Source organism: Nanorana parkeri, unplaced genomic scaffold, assembly GCF_000935625.1.
Source record: "Nanorana parkeri isolate BGI_ZX_2015 unplaced genomic scaffold, ASM93562v1 scaffold904, whole genome shotgun sequence".
NCBI lineage: Eukaryota > Metazoa > Chordata > Amphibia > Anura > Dicroglossidae > Nanorana > Nanorana parkeri.
Window position 1 is genome coordinate 482,363 of NW_017307172.1, and position 18,457 is coordinate 500,819.

Genomic DNA, 18,457 nt, shown 5'->3' on the forward strand with positions numbered 1-18,457 from the left:
TTGCAGGTTGCAGAGCCCCCTATGGATCCTGCAAAGCCCCCCACAGATATCCCCTGAGACCTGGCAAAGCCCCCCACAGATCCTGCAGAGACCCCCTGAGACCCTGCAGTCTGCTGGATCTCAGGGGGTCCGTGCAAGATCTGTGGTGGGCTTTGCAGGATGCAGAGCCCCCTAGGGATCCTGTAAAGGCCCCCACAGAGACCCTGCAGTCTGCTGGATTTCAGGGGGTCTGTGCAAGATTTGTGGTGGGCTTTGCAGGCTGCAGAGCCCCCTATGGATCCTGCAAAGCCCCCACAGATCCTGCAGAGAACCACAGATCTAGTTTCAGTCTTAGGTTATATTCTGTTATTATTGTACGTCATGTTTTGTTTTAATAATAACTTTTGATCAAGTCACCGCTGGTCGCGACAAGGCCGGAGACACTCACTGGATAGTGACAGCTATCCGGAGCAAAAAGGGGGATAACGCACTCCAAGTGTGCTTAGCAGGAGGGTATACGACGACATTTAGCCACCAAGATGGAACTGCCCGCAACCGTGGTATACCATCAAATAACATAACGGCAAAGTGATTCCCATACTCAGTGTCTCCCACAGAGTCAAAACCAGGAGAAGGGCTTTAGATAGCGATGTTCGAGATGCTTTGGAGAATTCTATGCACATAGAGTGATAACACAAACATTTGACAAAATGTTGATGCAACCATACCAAGCATAATATTGTAACTTGACCAAAGTTCAACACAATAAAAATATTTTGGAAATAGAAATCCCATTCCAAGAAGCTCTCTACGCACTGTTGTTGTGCCAATCTGAAGGCCACACAAAGTTTGGAGGTCTGTAGCTATTGACTCTGCAGACAGTTGGCGACTTCTGCGCACTGTGCACTTCAGAATATGCTAACCTCGCTCTCTCATTTTATGTGGCCTACCACTTTGTGGCTCAGTTGCCATTGTTCCCAACAGTTGACCACAGAATATTTAGTAGCAAGGAATGTCACAGAACACCTGAATCCAATGATTTGGAGGGGTGTCCCAATACTTTTGGTAATATAGTGTATATAAGCATGTTTGGACATTCAAAGAATAATGCAGCTGCAAGTATTGGTAAATGTTTTGTCTAGGTAACTGAAGCTGCTCAGATAAGGACTTGAAGGGTTTGCATGCTCTATTGTCAAAAAGGTTGGCAGAAAAAAACAGAACAAAAACAAACAAAAAAATATACAAAGCTTGCCACAACTCTAAGCCTTCTAATTTAACAAATTCAGGGAATGAACATTATTCCACATGGAAGTATAGGAACTGAATCCCCGGTATTGGACAGAATCTTTCTAGGTTTACCAAACATTACCCAGAAGGACTAGAGTGGGACAGAAACACGTACCAGCAAAGTTAACAGCCTCCAACTGGCCACATTAGGAATAGAAGGGCATTCAGATGATACTGAATGTCTAATTGGATCCCCATGTTTCTCCAACCTTACCCTACAATATGTTGTAACTGTGCAGCTACAAAATGGTGATTAGCACTGGGGACTTCTAGTCCCCCAGCATTTTTGGGTGACTGATGCATAGATCACTTTATCCAGGCTTGCCACCATTTCTAAGATCCCTAAATGTGTATCTCTCAATTTACACCACTGTTGAGATAACCATACAGGTGAGTTATAAAGGATATAAAGAAGCTGAGGAACCCAAATCATCATGAGTAAATTGACCCTGCCCACCACAGACAAGGGCAACCTACAACAATTCTAACATTGTCCTTATTTTTTTAAGTAAAGACAATACATTGTCTAACCAGTCTTGGGGAGGTAAGCAAGTAAAGGAGTAGACAATCTTAATTTGTGAGGGAGAGAATGCTGTATTGGATGTAAAGGGAAAAAGACCAACTTGTCCCAATACTAAAATCCGACAGAGAACCAGATTGCTGTATAAGGAGCTTAAGTGGAAATCAATGAACGATCAGCATCCCTAAGAACAATAACTCTGGTTCCTTTACAGAAGCCCTACATGTCCAGGGACTATCTGCCTAAGATTGTCAAGGGCTACACAGTTAATGCAAATGTGGGGGGAGGGACACATTGTCTCATACCCTATTGTAGGGAAAACAATGGCAAAAAAATTAATATTAATATCTAGCCAAGCCGTGGGAGAAGAATACAGCATTTGTACACCTATTAAAATGTGAACCCAAAACAAGCCTAGCCAAAACATCCCACAAGTAGACCCATTCAACACCATTGAATGCCTTAGCAGCATCTAACAATGTTTTATCAGAGGAAATTTGCATAATCAAACATTATTGACAAATATTCATAGCTGTGGAGTGTGTGGGGATAAAGTCTGATTGATTCCTATGTGCCTGTTTATATATTACCTTAAAACCCTAGCCAAGGCTTTGAGATAATTTGTGAGCAAAGAGGCAGAACCATGGTATCCTGGATGCAGAACACCCTTACCAAGCTTTGTTTAAGGATGGGGGATGGTATCCACATCCACTACCTCATTATACACTTCCAAATACTAGGATATTAGAACATCCACATAGTGTTTAAAAATGTCAGAAGGCAACCCATCCATGGTCAGAGCCTTGCTGTTAGGAGCCCCTGCAACCTGCAGCAGTAAGTTCCTACATAGTAAATAGTACCCCTTGGAGATCACAATCTGCTTCATCTAAGCGTGCTAGAGCGCAATCTGACAACAAGAAAGAAAATAGCTGTGGCTCAAAATCCAAGCTAGAGGAGTGAATATCTGCATAAAATTAGTTAATGGTTTGTAAGATTCAAAGTTGGGTATACTTACATCACCTTGTGGTGTGGGGGTGGCACTAAGGAGGGGGTCATGATTTTGCTTTAACTGCCAGGAGATGTCCCGTGCTCTCCACTCTTCAAAATAACAAAATTAGTAAATATGCGTTTATGTGAGCCCAAATAAGGGACAAGGACTTTTACAACTGTTGAGTAGTAAGCCAGAGTTAATGTGTATTCCTGGTAGTATTTTAAAGATATGCAATCTCAGATTGTTAAAACCCAGACAAGACCTCCTCCTCCCATTCCTACAATTTTTTTTCTATATAACAGAGATTTAATAAGTATGCCTCTAAAAATGCTTTACTTGATTCACAAGCCATAAATAAAGAAAAAGTATCAACATTTGTTATGAAGAGTGAGGATAATTGGCTGGGGATGCTTGCAGGGCTGGGGAACAGCATCAGCCAAAAGGAGTTCAGACACCACACAATCCACTTTGCAGGACACTTAGTATCAAAAGCTACAAGAAGGGGAGAGTAGTCAGACAGGCTGTTAGGGATGTAAACACGATTCTACAGTGTGTGGGAGGATGGTATCATTGCCCAGTGCCAAGCCTTTATGGGATAGGCAGGAATGGAAAACAGAATGACATGAATACTGCTTAAGAAAGGATTAAAAGAGAACTTTTTTGGGGAAAGATTTTGACAATATTGTGGGATGCACCTCTCTGCCTGATTGACAGATGGCTCTAGCTTTCTAGAGCCAGCTGTGCCCACCCCCTCCCCTGTCTATCCCTACAATCAGCGCTTGAGCAACAGAGAGGGAAGTAGGGAATCCCTGCGGGGAACGGTGACTAACAGTGATTACTCTCTGCAGGGAAAAGACCATGAGCTGTGCGTTCAGCAGTTTGTGATCGCTCAGTTCTAGATCTATAGAATCAGCATGCGACACCTGCAGTGTCGCACGCCTGCTCTAAGTATTAGACAGAGTACATTTTACTCATCCAATATGTAACCTCCAAACATCTTGCAGACAGATTTCTAAAAAGATGTTTAGCAAAGGGAGCACTAACCAGGTGATGTGATGCTCAGGGGATGGAGAGTTTAACCAATTATATTTCTAATTCAAGACAGTTAATATAATTACTGATCAATAGCACAGGGACCCCTGGATAAGTCTCCACAAATGCATATCTCCATTATCCTCAATTTGTGTTTGGTTGCAGGAAAGACACCAGAGATTAAATCTAGATGCAAACCTCATTCCGGCTCCGCAACTCCCTCGGGCAAGAAATCCATTAGCAAGGAGCTTTCGCTCCCCATCACTCTCCAAATAGAGGACATATTCTCCCCCACCACAGAAATCCACCATGTCGAACCCTGGGAAGCGGATCGAGCGCGCAAAACCAGGTAATACCATTGCCGATGCCCTGGACAAGGCCGCATCCAAGATGGCCACCGCTATCCCTTCCCGAGCAGCTTCGCCCACCACGCAATCGGCCTCAGATGGCGACATGGATGAGGAGCACCCCGCCATAGAAGCCGATGCCTCTCTGCAACCCCATTCTGCACTCCTGAAGCAAATCGAGGCGATGTTACAACGGGCCCTCCACACCACTTCTAAGCAGATTACTGATCGCCTCCTGAAGGAGATCAAGGACATCGGGCAGCGTACATCCGTCCTGGAGGATAAATATGAGGACCTAACCGATGAAATCATCACCCTGCATAAAGACATTTCCACACTTAGAGGATAATGCCACCCTTCTCTCTAAAATTGAGGATGCTTAAAACAGATCCCGACGATACAATTTGAGGATTAGAGGAATCACGAAACATGTCACTGATCTGTTCGCTACCACTCTGGCCCTGTTCCAGGAGCTAGGACCGGACATCCCTGTGGACCGTTTAGAGATTGAACGGGTGCACAGAGCGCTCACTCGGAAGAAACCAGAGGGTCCCCCCAGAGACATCATAGTGTGGCTTCATTATTATTGCCCGAAGGAAAGATTGCTCCAAATAGCTAGAGAAAAAGCACTCTCAGCTCCACTCAACTTCCAAGGCCATATACACTGAGTGGCCAGTTTATTATGACCACCTGACGTTTGTAGGCAAATTAGCTATAATTTCGCGCTGAAGTTGCTAGAGGGCCAGACCATTATAAATAGGGAAGCAGGGTGTTAACGACAGTAGAAGTGATTTGTTTCTGAAGATATGGGTAAACAACGTGATTTAACAGCCTTTGAAAGTGGGATGATTGTTGGCGCGAGCCATGGAGCGAGTATCAGCGAAACAGCAGAATGTGTTAAATGTTCAAGAGGGGCTCATTGCTAAAGTGTTTAAAGACTGGACTGTCAAGCCGAAAATCTGGGTCTGAACGTGCGAATTGTGGCCGTCAGCGACTAGTCAATGCTTGCGCAGAACGGAGAGTGGCAAGACTGGTACAAGACAACAGAAGGGCAACAGTGCAGTGTCAGATTCCTCGCATCACCTTTCAACATCTCGTGGAGTCACGAGGTGGCCCAACAAAGTCATCTCGTGGAGTTATCTTGTGGCCCAACGAAGTACTGATGGGGTGGTCATAATAATCTGGCCACTCAGTGTATATCAGATATACACTGACTTAGCCCCTTCAACCATAGCTAAAAGGCGATCTATGAAACCCTGCTTGGCTATTCTCCAGAAGCACCAACTACCATATAAATGGGGGTTCCCATTCAGCCTCATTTTCACCTATAGGGGGCGCACACACTCCTGTTCTTCGTTGGAAGATGCCCGCACCAGATTGTCATCCCTGGGCCTCTCGGGTGATGGCGTCCCTTCCTCTCACCTGGCTACTCCATCCTCTACATCAGTGGTTCTCAACCTTTCTAGGGCCGGGACCCCTTGATAACATTTGCCAAGTTGTGGTGACCCCAATGGTAATATTTAGGGATGATGTGGCTGCTGCAGCGACATCTGGCGGCGTGGCGGGAGAACTGACACTGCTGCGCTACGAGAGGGCTAAGGAGGACTCTCATCTAGCACAGCAGAAATCACACAGCGACCCACAGGTTGAGAACCACTGCTTAAAGGAGACAATGAATCCCAAAGGAATACAACAAATCGCAGCAATAGTCCATTATACTATAATGTTCTATTGCTGGGATTTATAGTCCTCTGTAGCTGGTGTTATTCTGTGTTGCGCTGTAGAATGTATTATTGCTGGGATTTGTAGTACTCTGTAGCTGCTGGTATTCTGCATTGTGCTGTATAATGATTATATGGCGCAACACAGAATAACACCAGCTACAGAGGACTACAAATCCCAGCAATAGTGCATTATGGCATAATGCACTATTGCTGGGATTTGTAGCACTCTGTAGCTGCTGGTATTCTGCATTGCGCTGTATAATGATTACACGGCGCAATGCAGAATACCAGCAGCTACAGAGGACTACAAATCCCAGCAATAGTGCATTATGGCATAATGCACTATTGCTGGGATTTGTAGTCCTATATAGCTGGTGGTATTCTGCATTGCGCTGTATAATGATTACACGGCGCAATGCAGAATACCACCAGCCATATAAGAATAGGAATACAACAAATGCCAGCAATAGTACATTATACATATAGTGTATAATGTATTGCTGGAATTTGTAGTCCTCTACATATGGTACATATACAGCACAATGTACTATCAGCTATAGAGGACTACAAATCCCACTACCCCAGCAATACATTAATGCAGCACCATGTGGGGGGGATAGCAAACTATCTATTGCACCCGCTTTCTCCTGCTGTCAATCACTAGAAGGGGACCTGATGGAGAACTTCAGGTCCCCCTCTGCTGATTGGCAGCAGCAGAGAGCGGGTGCAAAAGCTAGTTTGCTATTGGCTATTGCAAAGTGAAATAGCCAACAGCAACTCGGACCCCGCCAGGCCTGGTGACCCCCTGCAGTCCAGCATCCAAGATGACCCCACGGGCTGGCAATCCGAGATGAACGCTTTGGATCACTATAACTTTCTCTCTTGCTTTACAGCTGCTCTTCTCGAATGTACAGAACTATTCCTCACGGATGGTCCCACAAGAAAAGCTGCCTTGTTGTCCCCAAGTTTTCCTAGACCCCTGATGGAACTCATACACCACCAGGCTCTCTAGCATCTGGAATCCTTATTTGATTCGCAAGTAACAGCTAGATGTCATGTTACCTCAGTTTACTTTTCTTATAGGTTTAAGCTTTTAGTTAGGGGCGTGAACGTTTTTATCACTGCCCTTTATTAAGATACTGTTTTTAGTGAAGTCCTCACAAGTGTGTGCGTAGATGCCGATTCCACAATGCTGTGGAGATTTACCACCTAGCGCCACCATGGGAGGACCGGTGCCATGGGGACGGAATAGGACGGTAAACAAACAATATCACCGCCCAATGCCCATAACCGATATCATATCACGTCATCCTAAAAGGGAGTGTGTTATCGGACTTTAATTCTGCAAATATACCCCAGGCTTTTGCTTGGTGTTTATTTCACTCTCTCTCTCTAACCCTCAACGACCATATGTGGGTATTATGGCCCTCATCCCTGCCTCTCCGTCCGCCTGGCACAGGCTCCCTAAGGTTTGTGTTTTTTTCCATGTTTGGTTTAGTATTTTTTTATCTTCTCTTTTTTCTTTCACAAATTATACGCCAATTGTACCATTAAGACATTTAGGACTCTTCAGTTATTCATATAATTACTACTGATAATACACAGACCCTACTGTCTATTTAAATAGTTGAGCTCATTGTTGTATTATTGTGCTCTTGATGTTTTGCTCCCAATGTTCTCTATTCGAGATATTAAGGCCTTATTTGCATATAACAAGATTTAACTCTAGAAAGTTTGCCCGTGGAAGTATGTCACTGTCTCACTTTCTTGGATGGTGCGGGACGGATTTCTGTCCCCCTTATCCAACCTCTCCCTGTACCTGCGGGGATACACTGCTACCTTCTCGTTGATTGTTAGCCGCATTGTCATATTGCTTCTTTACCCCAGTCTACTGTGTCCTTTTCTCCCCTCATTCCTTTCTCTCCCCTCATTCCTATCAACCTTCTGTCTATACTTTCTAGGTCATGGGTGGAACGGTCATCTCTTTTCCTCTCAAGGATCACTAGTCTCCCTAAGTCGCAAACTCACTATACCGTTAGATTTTTTCCATACGCTCAATTATGCCGCTAAAAATACTTAGCCTTAATGTACAAGGCCTAAACTCCCCGAAAAAAACGCACTTATAAGTACTCACGCAGACATTGTCTGTCTTCAGGAGACTAATTTATCTTCATCATCAGCACCAAAATATTTTAGTGCGCAATTTCCACACGTTTATATGGCCAATGGGCCCTCTAAACAAAAGGCCGTTCTAATAGGACTCCGTAGCTCGCTCAATTTTGTGTGTAATAACATCATTAGAGACCCTGAAGGTAGATACATAATTCTGATAGGCCTTCTCCACGACAAGGAAATCACATTAGTCTCATACTATGCCCCTAATAGTAAACTGGTGCCATTCCTGTGCCATCTCCTATCTACCGTTAGCTTACACTCGGTTGGTACAACAATCCTTTGTGGGGATTCCAATCGCACCCTTTTCCCACACAGGGATAGGTCTAGAGACTCTACTACTGCCTTACAGCCCTCGTCCGCTGAGAGGGACCTTCTTTCACACTATCTCTTGGTGGATAGTTGGAGAGACGCCAACCCATCTAAATGGGAGTTCACCCATTACTCCCACCCTCACGACCTCTTCTCCAGGATAGACCATATCCTTGTTCCCATGGCACTAACTCCCTCGATCCTTCATTCTCATATACTTCCAATCCTGTGGTCTGATCACTCTGCTGTATCCCTACTCCTTCATGATCTTACCCCAATCAATACAGCATCCTCCTGGTCACTTCATGACTCCCTTCTCATTGATCCCACGTCCCGTTCCCACATCCTGTCTGCTCTGACTGACTACATCCAACTTAATTCCTCGCCTGCCACCCCCCACACCCTTGTTTGGGAAGTGCACAAACCGGTCCTTAGAGGGAAGTTGATCCAGATAGCCGCTCAATTAAAGAGGGAGAGACTGAAGTTACTCCGCAAGATGGAACAAGACTTCCATGCAGCTCTGCAGTCCTTCTCTGAGACCCCTACCTCTTCCGCCAAACAAAAATTAGAAAAAGCCCGCCGTGATCTTAACCTCCTTTTGACGCAACATGCAGAACGGCAATTACACCGTACTGCAAATAAATATTACCGTAAAGGTAACAAGGCGGATTCCCTCTTGGCGAACAAACTCCGGAATCTAGACCCCTCATTCAAACCCTTTAAAATTCGCACCAGTAATGGCTCCCTTACATGCTCCCCTACTAAGATTTTAGATGTTTTTAGCAACCACCTTTCCAACCTATATTTTGCTCCTGTGCAACCGCCTACCTCCCTAGTTGAGGACACGCTTAAAGCTCTCCCTCTTCCCTTCCTCTCTCAAGAACAAATTGATATGCTGGACAGCCCTTTTACAGAGGAAGAAATAGACAACTCCATCAAATCCCTTCTCCCTCATAAAAAACCCGGTCCTGGCGGGTTTACGGCCCAATACTATAAAGAATTATCTGACCTTCTAGTCCCCATACTGACACGCACTTTCAATCAGATTCGGAACTGGTTCCTCGTTTCACAAAGAATCCCTTATGGTATCAATCTGCATGATCCCGAAACCCCGCACTGACCATACAATGTGATCCAATTATAGACCCATATCACTCATTAACGTCGACCTCAAAATTATGGCCAAAGTCTTAACCCTACGCCTTAATGGACTAATAGGCTCCCTTATAAACAGAGACCAAGTGGGCCAGAGACAACAAGCCAGCGACAATATACGCAAGATAACCCACCTCACCACCCTTGCTAGAACGCAGAACACCTCTGCCATGTTACTTTCACTTGACATTCGGAAAGCCTTCGACACCATATCTTGGCCGTACCTATTCTCCACACTACGACATAGAGGGTTTGGCCCCAGCTTTCTCAATTTGATCTCCTCACTCTATGAATCCCCCACAGCACGTATTAAATACTCGGTTTCTACTCTGCACCATTTCACATCTACCGTGGTACTAGACAAGGTTGCCCTCTTTCCCCAATTTTATTCGTGCTTGCTATTGAACCCCTAGCCCAACTCATCCGCTCTCACCCAGACATTACTGGCATCATACAAGGCAATGCACACCATAAGTTATCTCTTTTTGCTGACGATGTCCTACTTATCGTTACTAACCCGCTTGTTTCCTTGCCTAACCCTCAACAGGTTATTCGCACCTTTGAGACTATGTCAGGCCTATGTATAAATGAAAACTAATTTATAGCCCTCAATATAACCCACTAATTTCCCATTCCCTACGTCTCTGGGACTCTTCCAAATATTCTGCAGGTCTCATCTCCTCTCACCTGCCTCTCCTATCCTTTTTATCTAACCCGGGCTTCTTACCAGCTATGGAATCACCAGCCTCCTTTCTAACATGGTCTGAAAAAGGCCTACATAAGTTCTGGAAACTCCAGACCGATACAGGCATAAAACCTTTTTCCTACTTGAAAGATACATTTAACCTCCATGGGAGGGAGTTCTTTAGGCACTTGCATATTGCAGATTTCATTAATATGACTGCTGCCCGAAAGACCTCTCGGAACAGACTCTCATCCTTTGAACGGATATGTCGTGATGATCCACACAGCCCCGGGCTGATATCCCTTCTATACTCCTCACTACTCTTCCAATACCAATGTTTTGGAAATCAATTATAAAGTTATTCTACTGTGGTATATGGCCCCTACTAGAATAGCCTCCTTTGCGCCTCAACAATCCCCTTTGTGCTTCAGAGGATGTCCTGAACATGGCACTTACTATCACACGTGGTGGTCCTGTCCCATAGCCTCCAGATTCTGGGATCGAATTTTCTGTATGATCGCAATCCTTAACAATGAAGCTATACCAAAAAAACCTTCCCTAGCTCTTCTTAATAACGTCCCCTTACGGTTCCCTTTAGCCAAACAGAAACTTATTCTACAGGTACCATCAGCGGCCAAACATGAAATAGCTATATCATGGAAATCCCCTACTCTTAGCATCTCCAGAACCAAACAGTATATATCTTGGATCATGTCCCATGAAAAGAGATCAGCGCAATTAGACAACTCTATGGGGAAATTCGAAACTATTTGGTCTCCCTTGGTACAACATTACCTACCACCCACCTTCAATAGACGTTTGATCACCATCTGAAACTTGTGCCTCTACCCATGACCAATTAGAAAGTTATCTCCTCCGTTTACATGTCCACCCGACCTCTTCCCTCCGACCTTCATCCCTACCCCTAAAGCAGATATAACAGTGTGTATCCACACAGGCCCAAACACTTACGTGCTTAAAGTTTAAGGTGGCATTTATGACGATTCAGCCATGTAACCATTCCTTTTGGAGACGAAGTAGTGTGTGTCGTCTTTGGCCACTACTCTTAATTTGGCAGGATACAGCATATGGTGAGGATTAAGGATCCTCACAATTTGTTTAATATCAGAATATTTAGCTCTTTTCAGCTGAGAAATCTGGATGCAGGGAAATTATGTTGCCATTCATCTCCAGAGTTCTCTGGGTTCTGGTCTTAGCAAGCACAATGTCTTTCTTCTTATAAATAAGAAATCCAAACAAAAAATGGTCATGGAATGTTACCTGGTAGAGGATTATTCCCCTCCACCTTTTGAAAGCTAGTTCTCCAAATATTCCAGTCTTGCATCATGCCTTGGATGCAAGTATTTACAAATACACCAATCAGCCATACATTATGACCACACACCTAATATTGAGGAGGTCCCTATTTTGCCAAGACAGCACTGACCCATCGAATAATGGACTCCACTAGACCTTTGAAGGTATGCTCTAGTGTCTGGCACCAAGTCATTAGTAGCAGATCCTTTAAAGTGACATTAAAGGCAACCCTCCCCCCTCCCATTAAAGGCAACCCTCCCTTACAGTGCTGTAAGCACTTACCTTAGTTGATGCCTCTTGCTGTGATCATCTTCTTCCTTCCACTAGTTTCTCACAGTCCCTCCAGTGCTGGTGCCGGTCTCTGATCTACCGCGGACTCCTCGTGTCCCATGGTGTCTATCCGACATGCTCGCTCCTTGCTGCTGGCCGCGTCCATTGAGCTTCACTGTGTTTTCTCTCCCGCCCCTCTACTGTGCATGCACCCACACACAGCTATTCACTGCGCTGACATAGGTAAAAAAAAAAAATTGCCCCCACATTCACGCACAAACATGCATCGGGTGTGTCTACACGCAAAAAAAAACGGTTACATAGTGTCGCAAACATCAGAATGAGAGCAATAATTCTAGGGTCATCAATTACTGTTAACACTAAACTGATGAGCAGTAAAAGCTTTTAAAGTGTCACCTATGGGAAATTATGGGTATTATCGTGGTTTTTTTTTTTGCGGTTTCACAGGTGAATGCAATTTTAAGGCTTGACATGTTTTCTATCTGTTTACCCGACGTGACCCCATCTTTTATATTTTACCCAAAAAATGGGTATTATTTTCTATTTCTGTGCACTAAATTTCATTTTAGGGTATTATAGCCTAAAAATACTGGTTTGATAGACATTTGTGCAAATACTGTGCAACATCAAAAACTGCAGCTAGCATTTTTTTTCTACATTGCCTCTGCTTTCAGAAAATAAAGAATTGGTTAGGGGTTCCAAGCTGTTTTCTAGCCATAAATTCTGATTTTATCATGTGTGTGCAAATATTAAGAAATTGCTCTGGACAGCAAGTGGTTAAGATGTACCAGCTATACCAGGGGTCCTCAAACTAAGGCCCGCCAGGGTCCTTGGCCCGGCCAGTTTGGCCGGGCCAAGCTCCCTAGATCAGCCGCGCCCACTAGCGCGCCGTGCGAGCGGGAAATACAGCCAATTTAAAAACAGGCAGCGATGCCTGTTAACATACAAGCAATCCGCCGGCTATAGAGCCGGCGGATCGCTTGTATGGCCGGTCGGCCCGTGTGTCCTCCTCCCGTTGTCACGCTGATCCCGGGGCTCCGGTGCGAGCCCGGGACCAGCACAGTGCCACACTGACAGGGGATCAGAGGGAGGTTGGTACACGATCTCCCTCCGGTCCCCTCTCCGCTATAAGAATGCGGAAGTGATGTATACTACATCACTTCCGCATTCTTGTGTCACTCTCCAGCTTTAGACGCTGGAGAGAAGCTGATGAAGCAGATCTGTGCTTCTTTGGGGGTCCTAGGTGACATTAAGGGTCTTGGAGACCCCTGATGTCTCCATAAAGAGGACCTGTGACATCTTTTGCTATCACATAGGAGGGGTTTCTTAGCCCCCTATGTGATAGCAATAAAGTTAGGTGGAAAAAATTTTAAAGTTTCCCAAAAAATGTTTTAAAGATACACACAAAAAAGAATTAAAAAAAACAAATATTTCTTTTTAAAGTCCCCCCATACATACACGCATATCGTAAACGACGATTGCGCCCATTACGCCGCACATGTTACATATCGCCGTGAACGTCGCAGTGAGAGCAATAATTTTAGGGTCATCAATCACTGATAACACTAAACTGATGAGCGGTAAAAGCTTTTAAAGCGTCGCCTATGGCCAATTTTGGCTGTGGTGTCTTTTTGCGATTTTGCTAGAGCGCGCAATTTGTAAGCTTGACATGTTTGGTGTCTATTTACCCGACGTGACCCCGTCTTTTATATTTTACCAAAAAAATGGGTGATAATAAATGTTTCCTAACTATGTAAAAGAAATGTTTGTTCTGGTACGGGAGGGGGCGTGGCGGTGCGGCACCACAGTCACGCCCCCCGTTTTCAAACTATGATCCGGCCCCCAGCAATGTCTGAGGGACAGTGAACTGGCCCCATGTTTAAAAAGTTTGAGGACCCCTGAGCTATACCATATACTGGGATTTGTGGCCAGTGAATCCTGTGTTTTAAGTAGAAATAAAACGTACTTGCTCCATTTTTTTTTTTCTCTTGGTCTTACAACTTGGTGCATGGAACATTTTTTTATCCACATGTCCAGAATATATTAAAAGAGATGTCACTTCTTTATCACATTGCTTACAGTTTGGTGATAGAGAAAAAATATTTAGGACCTTGGAGACCCTAAACCACTTTGTCAAAAGTTTATATTTAGATACCGGATAGTGACTGCAAATGACCTATACATATGTCAATGAGAATGTCTATGGGGTTGAACAGCTTATTTGCGAAAGGGCAAGTTGCCGTTGTGGTGCGCAAAAGTGTACGATACGCTTGCAGGGCTATTACTTGTTAATGGCACCCCAAATGTATTTTTGCCCGTGCTTGGACGTGTGTCAAAAGTGGGAAGCTGAGAGCTGAAAATGCTGCCTGCACTTCATTGCTACGTCTGTCCCGCGTGCAGCAACCCATTGAAATTAATGGACTGACCTGCAGCAACGGCGGTAAAAATGGAGTGCAAAAGTGTGACTAGGGCCTTAGAGAGACACTCTACTTGACTGTGATGTTTAGAGCTTCATATATCTACAGCTTTGTTCTGAAACTATATAATTTACTGTAGTTTTGTAAACTGAGCATTACATTGGGGAGGGAGATTTATGGTTGTGTGGTTGTAAAAAATAGTCTGCATGCATAAGTAGATAATCATTAAATATATTTAAAATACAACTATTATAAATACCTGAATTTCACCCACTTGTAATCCAGAGTACAGTAGCACTAAGAGAAGGAGGGGCAACTTTTGCCAGTCACGTGTTTTGTAATCCAATGTGCTGACAAGGAACATACGATCACATTCTCAAACAATGCATCCCCACACAGCTACCTCCTCATGTCTCACTGGCCCCTCCCTTTTAGATTGTAAGCCCTCATGGGCAGGGTCCTCCTTACCATCTTGTCTTCAATTGTAATGTCTTCCTTATATTGTAAAGTGCCGCACAAACTGTTGGCGCTATATAAATCCTGTATAATAATACTGACAGGAGGAGAAAACAGAGAGATGCCCTGCAAGGCTTTTTTCAGCACCATCACTGTACATTTAAAAGGCTGGACAGGAAGGTTACTTAGCAGTGATGTGTAAAGCAAATTTAAAAAGAAAATAAATTTAATAGTACCTGTCCATAATTACATGCAGTGACTGTATTAGTTTGTATTGTTTCCTACATTTTCACCTGCTAATCCTGCCAGTAACAGACTTCCTATTCTCGGCTGCCAACACTGACTCACTGTACTCTCTGTGAGAGAACAGCATAGTAACCCTAGCCTGCTCTTGTGATTTCAGCTACAAGGAGAAAACTAAATTTAACTCTTTTCTCCTTACATTTAGTTTAAATGCAGCAGAGACATGTTGGGTCAGCAGGCTGGCTAAGGTCTCCAGTAAGGCTGTTAAATGCCAGAACTGGACAAATGTGTTGACAGTTCCTATATGTTTCAATGATTTGTCTGGAGTCCCAGCCATGAAGGTGCTTAACTCCAGAAATAGATGAATAGAACTTTAATAAAACTGTGGTGTACCTATGGAAAATATTATTTAAAAAACCCTGTGGAAGAAGATATTTGCCTGCTGCAATTCCAAGTTTTTCTACAAAAGTTTTATATATTTTCTTTTTAAATGTATGCATAAAAACTATATTTACAAAAAAAAAAAAATGTAATGCATGACAAAGGATTTCAAGAGAATCGAGTTCTCTAAGGAGACAGCATAGCAGTAGCAGCCGGCTTCAGTCACTTTTACTTATAAAAACGTCAAACTGAAGCATCCAAATAATTAATTGATAAATTAAACATATAAGCAGTGAAATTAGGGATATACAAATCAAGCACCATTTTGGTTATGAGAACATTCAACTATGCTTACTTCTATTGCATGCTGGAATTGTTCATGTTCCCTTTGAAGTTGTTCAGCTTCCTGCAGTGAGCTGGCAGTAATGAGACCAGCATTTAGCATAGATTCTCCATTACGGATCCAACCCAGTACCTTAAAAAAGAAAAAAAGACTGTAAAGCTGAAAAGGTACCCTTAATATCATATTCAAAATGTATAGAACTGTTTTGTTTGTTTTTTACGCTAAAGCACATTCATAAAGCAGTGGATTTGAAATTCACTAGAGGTATCAATCACTAATATAAAACACATGCACATGGAATATTCACCTGCAGTGTTGAATGTCATATGTACTGCTTTTTAAATATGCCCCTATTGGTGGTGTTTAGGTGTACTAAGCTGCCCTATTCTGGCAGCACACAGGAAAGCCACTGCTTCCTCAAAGATTGCAGCAGTCTGGATCCCCAGATGGCCAACACACCCCTTGACCAACTGATCAAATGCATGAACACAGTTGATTTAAGTACTGACAAGGGGGCGTGTCAGACCGCTGGAGATCCAACGTGGCACTCTGTGGGAGAGCCATAGCACGGTTGTCAAGAATGCTGAGGGTACAAGGCAGCATAGTACAGTTTAACATCACCAGAAGAAAAAAAAATTTAATAAATTATACAGCTTGAACACATAATACTGAATCAAACAATTCAATTTCCATACTGGTCAAACATTCAGTGCCACATTCAAGTGAAATTAAAATCTATTTTGCTGTTATAAATCACTATATTGTGCAGGGCGATTAGTTTTGTACACAGTAAAAGCAGAAGTAAGCAGGTAGAGCTTCAGGCCTGATGAAGCAAACAACTTATACATGGATTCTAGGCAGAAATGTTGTTATTTTTTAATAGGTTTTTGGTTTTAAATTTGGTGCAATTTCATGTTGTTTTGTACACAGTAAGCCACCCACTGAGTAATCTCAAGTTGAATGTTTCAGAATTAGGGCTCAGACTCCTTAATTACTTTTAGTACTATTAGTTGCCACTATGTCTGCCAGTCGTGTAAGTGCCCCTCTTAAGTTTTTGTCTATAAGCGACATAATAATTATGCTGCCGCTTCCTGCAGTGGGAGTACTTGGGCTGAACAGACTTCAGGTCTATCCCACCCATCAGTGATCGCAAAGTTAATTGACAAACAGAAGACTCTGGGTCTATCCGCCCATGCCTGCCTGAATAGGTCAGCAGGTTATATAAATACAAAGAATGTGACATTGGCGCCTGAATTCTCTTCTCAGCGGCCAGATATCTCTGCACTGCTCAACTTAAAAGAAGGACCTCAGAGAGTTTTCAAGAAACATATTTTTAAAATGTAGGTAGGCAAATTCCTGCCTTCTAGCTGTGATGCAACTATAAATCCCATTAGGCATTGCATAACTGACAGCCAAAGATGCAACATCCAGAGGCATGATGGGATTTCTAGTTTCACCACAGCTAGAGGGCTGGAGTTTGCCTACCCCTGCCCTGTAGTATTCAACCATTGCCTTTACCCTGCACCTACATAAAAGATAATATAAGTAGGTGAAGGAGAGGGGCAGCAAGCTGCACCTAATGATGTGTAAGTAGAGAGGGGGCTGTGCTAGGAAATTGACTTCTAGGAGTAGTTATATTTTCTAGCAAGTGCAGTGGCACATTGCAAATTAATTAGGGCTGCAACTATTATTTTTAGAATCAATGAGTTAGCTGATTATTAACTTCAATTAATTGATCGATTAGATCGAATAAAAAAATACTACCGTTGTTTAAAGTAAAATGCACAGATTCAGCGTTACAGACAAAGTTTACTTCAGAATAAGGCCTCATTCACACTGCCATACAATATGCTGCGTATATGCGCATACACGTGTATTGTCCCATATGCAAATATGGAGCCATATATTTGCATAGCGTAAAGATGCGTCCGGGCAGCATATTTCAGCATATCTTGCGTGTGTACAGTTCATTAAAATCTCTATCACGAATGATGCATTCCAGGATTGCAAAGTCCATATAGTGCGTGCATAAGGCCTAAAACTGTAGGCACATTTTTTTGAAATTGCACTGCCCTGGAATGCAGGGCATTGCAGTACCGCAAGTTTCAGTTTGTGCGATCACACTGCGGACAGGAAGTGCATTTGGGATCCATTAAAATGAATGGCAGCGCAACACACCTCCTGCAGCAAAATTTGTCAGTCCGAAACTGAAAATTACTTTCCCCACCATATATAAATTGTATGTATAGTAGACATTTTAATTAGTTTCATGGATTTAAAATAATGTGAATTGTAAAACTCTAAGCCAATATAGTAAAATAACCATTCTTTTATTTAAACACACCAAAAAAAATGTTTTCCTATTTTTAATTATAGTTTAACTTATTTTTTTATTTGTTTGCATTTTTAAATTTTATTTATTTAACTTTTTTGATTTGTCTTTTTACTGTTAGTTTATTTCACTCTATTTTTTATATTTTACTTTATTGTTGGGAGCAATAGCCAGCCTGCTATTGGATATTTCAAATTGCAAAAGCCAATAGCAGACTGGCTATTGCACCCACCCACTGCCTGCTGTCAATCAGCAGAGGAGGGACCTGAAGGCGAATGTTCTCCATCAGGTCCTCCTCTGCTGATTGACAGCAGACAGGTGCAATAGCCAGTCTGCTATTGCATTTTAAGATATCCAATAGCAGGCTGGGTATGACTTACAGCCTCTAGATGCAGAGGAAACATGGGAGAGGGGCAGAGGAGACATGGGAGAGGGGCAGAGGAGACATGGGAAAGGGGGGGAGGAGAAACGGG

General features: G+C 43.2%; 1 protein-coding gene across 1 annotated transcript in view; it reads right to left on the reverse strand.

Moving 5' to 3' along the window:
• The window catches only part of LOC108794847 (triple functional domain protein-like), a 660,684-nt gene that overhangs the window by 432,856 nt on the left and 209,371 nt on the right, over positions 1–18,457 (reverse strand). The window contains exon 9 of the mRNA XM_018565963.1: positions 15,665–15,784. Coding sequence (XP_018421465.1) covers positions 15,665–15,784 — 120 coding nt within the window. The remainder of the gene's footprint in view (positions 1–15,664; positions 15,785–18,457) is intronic.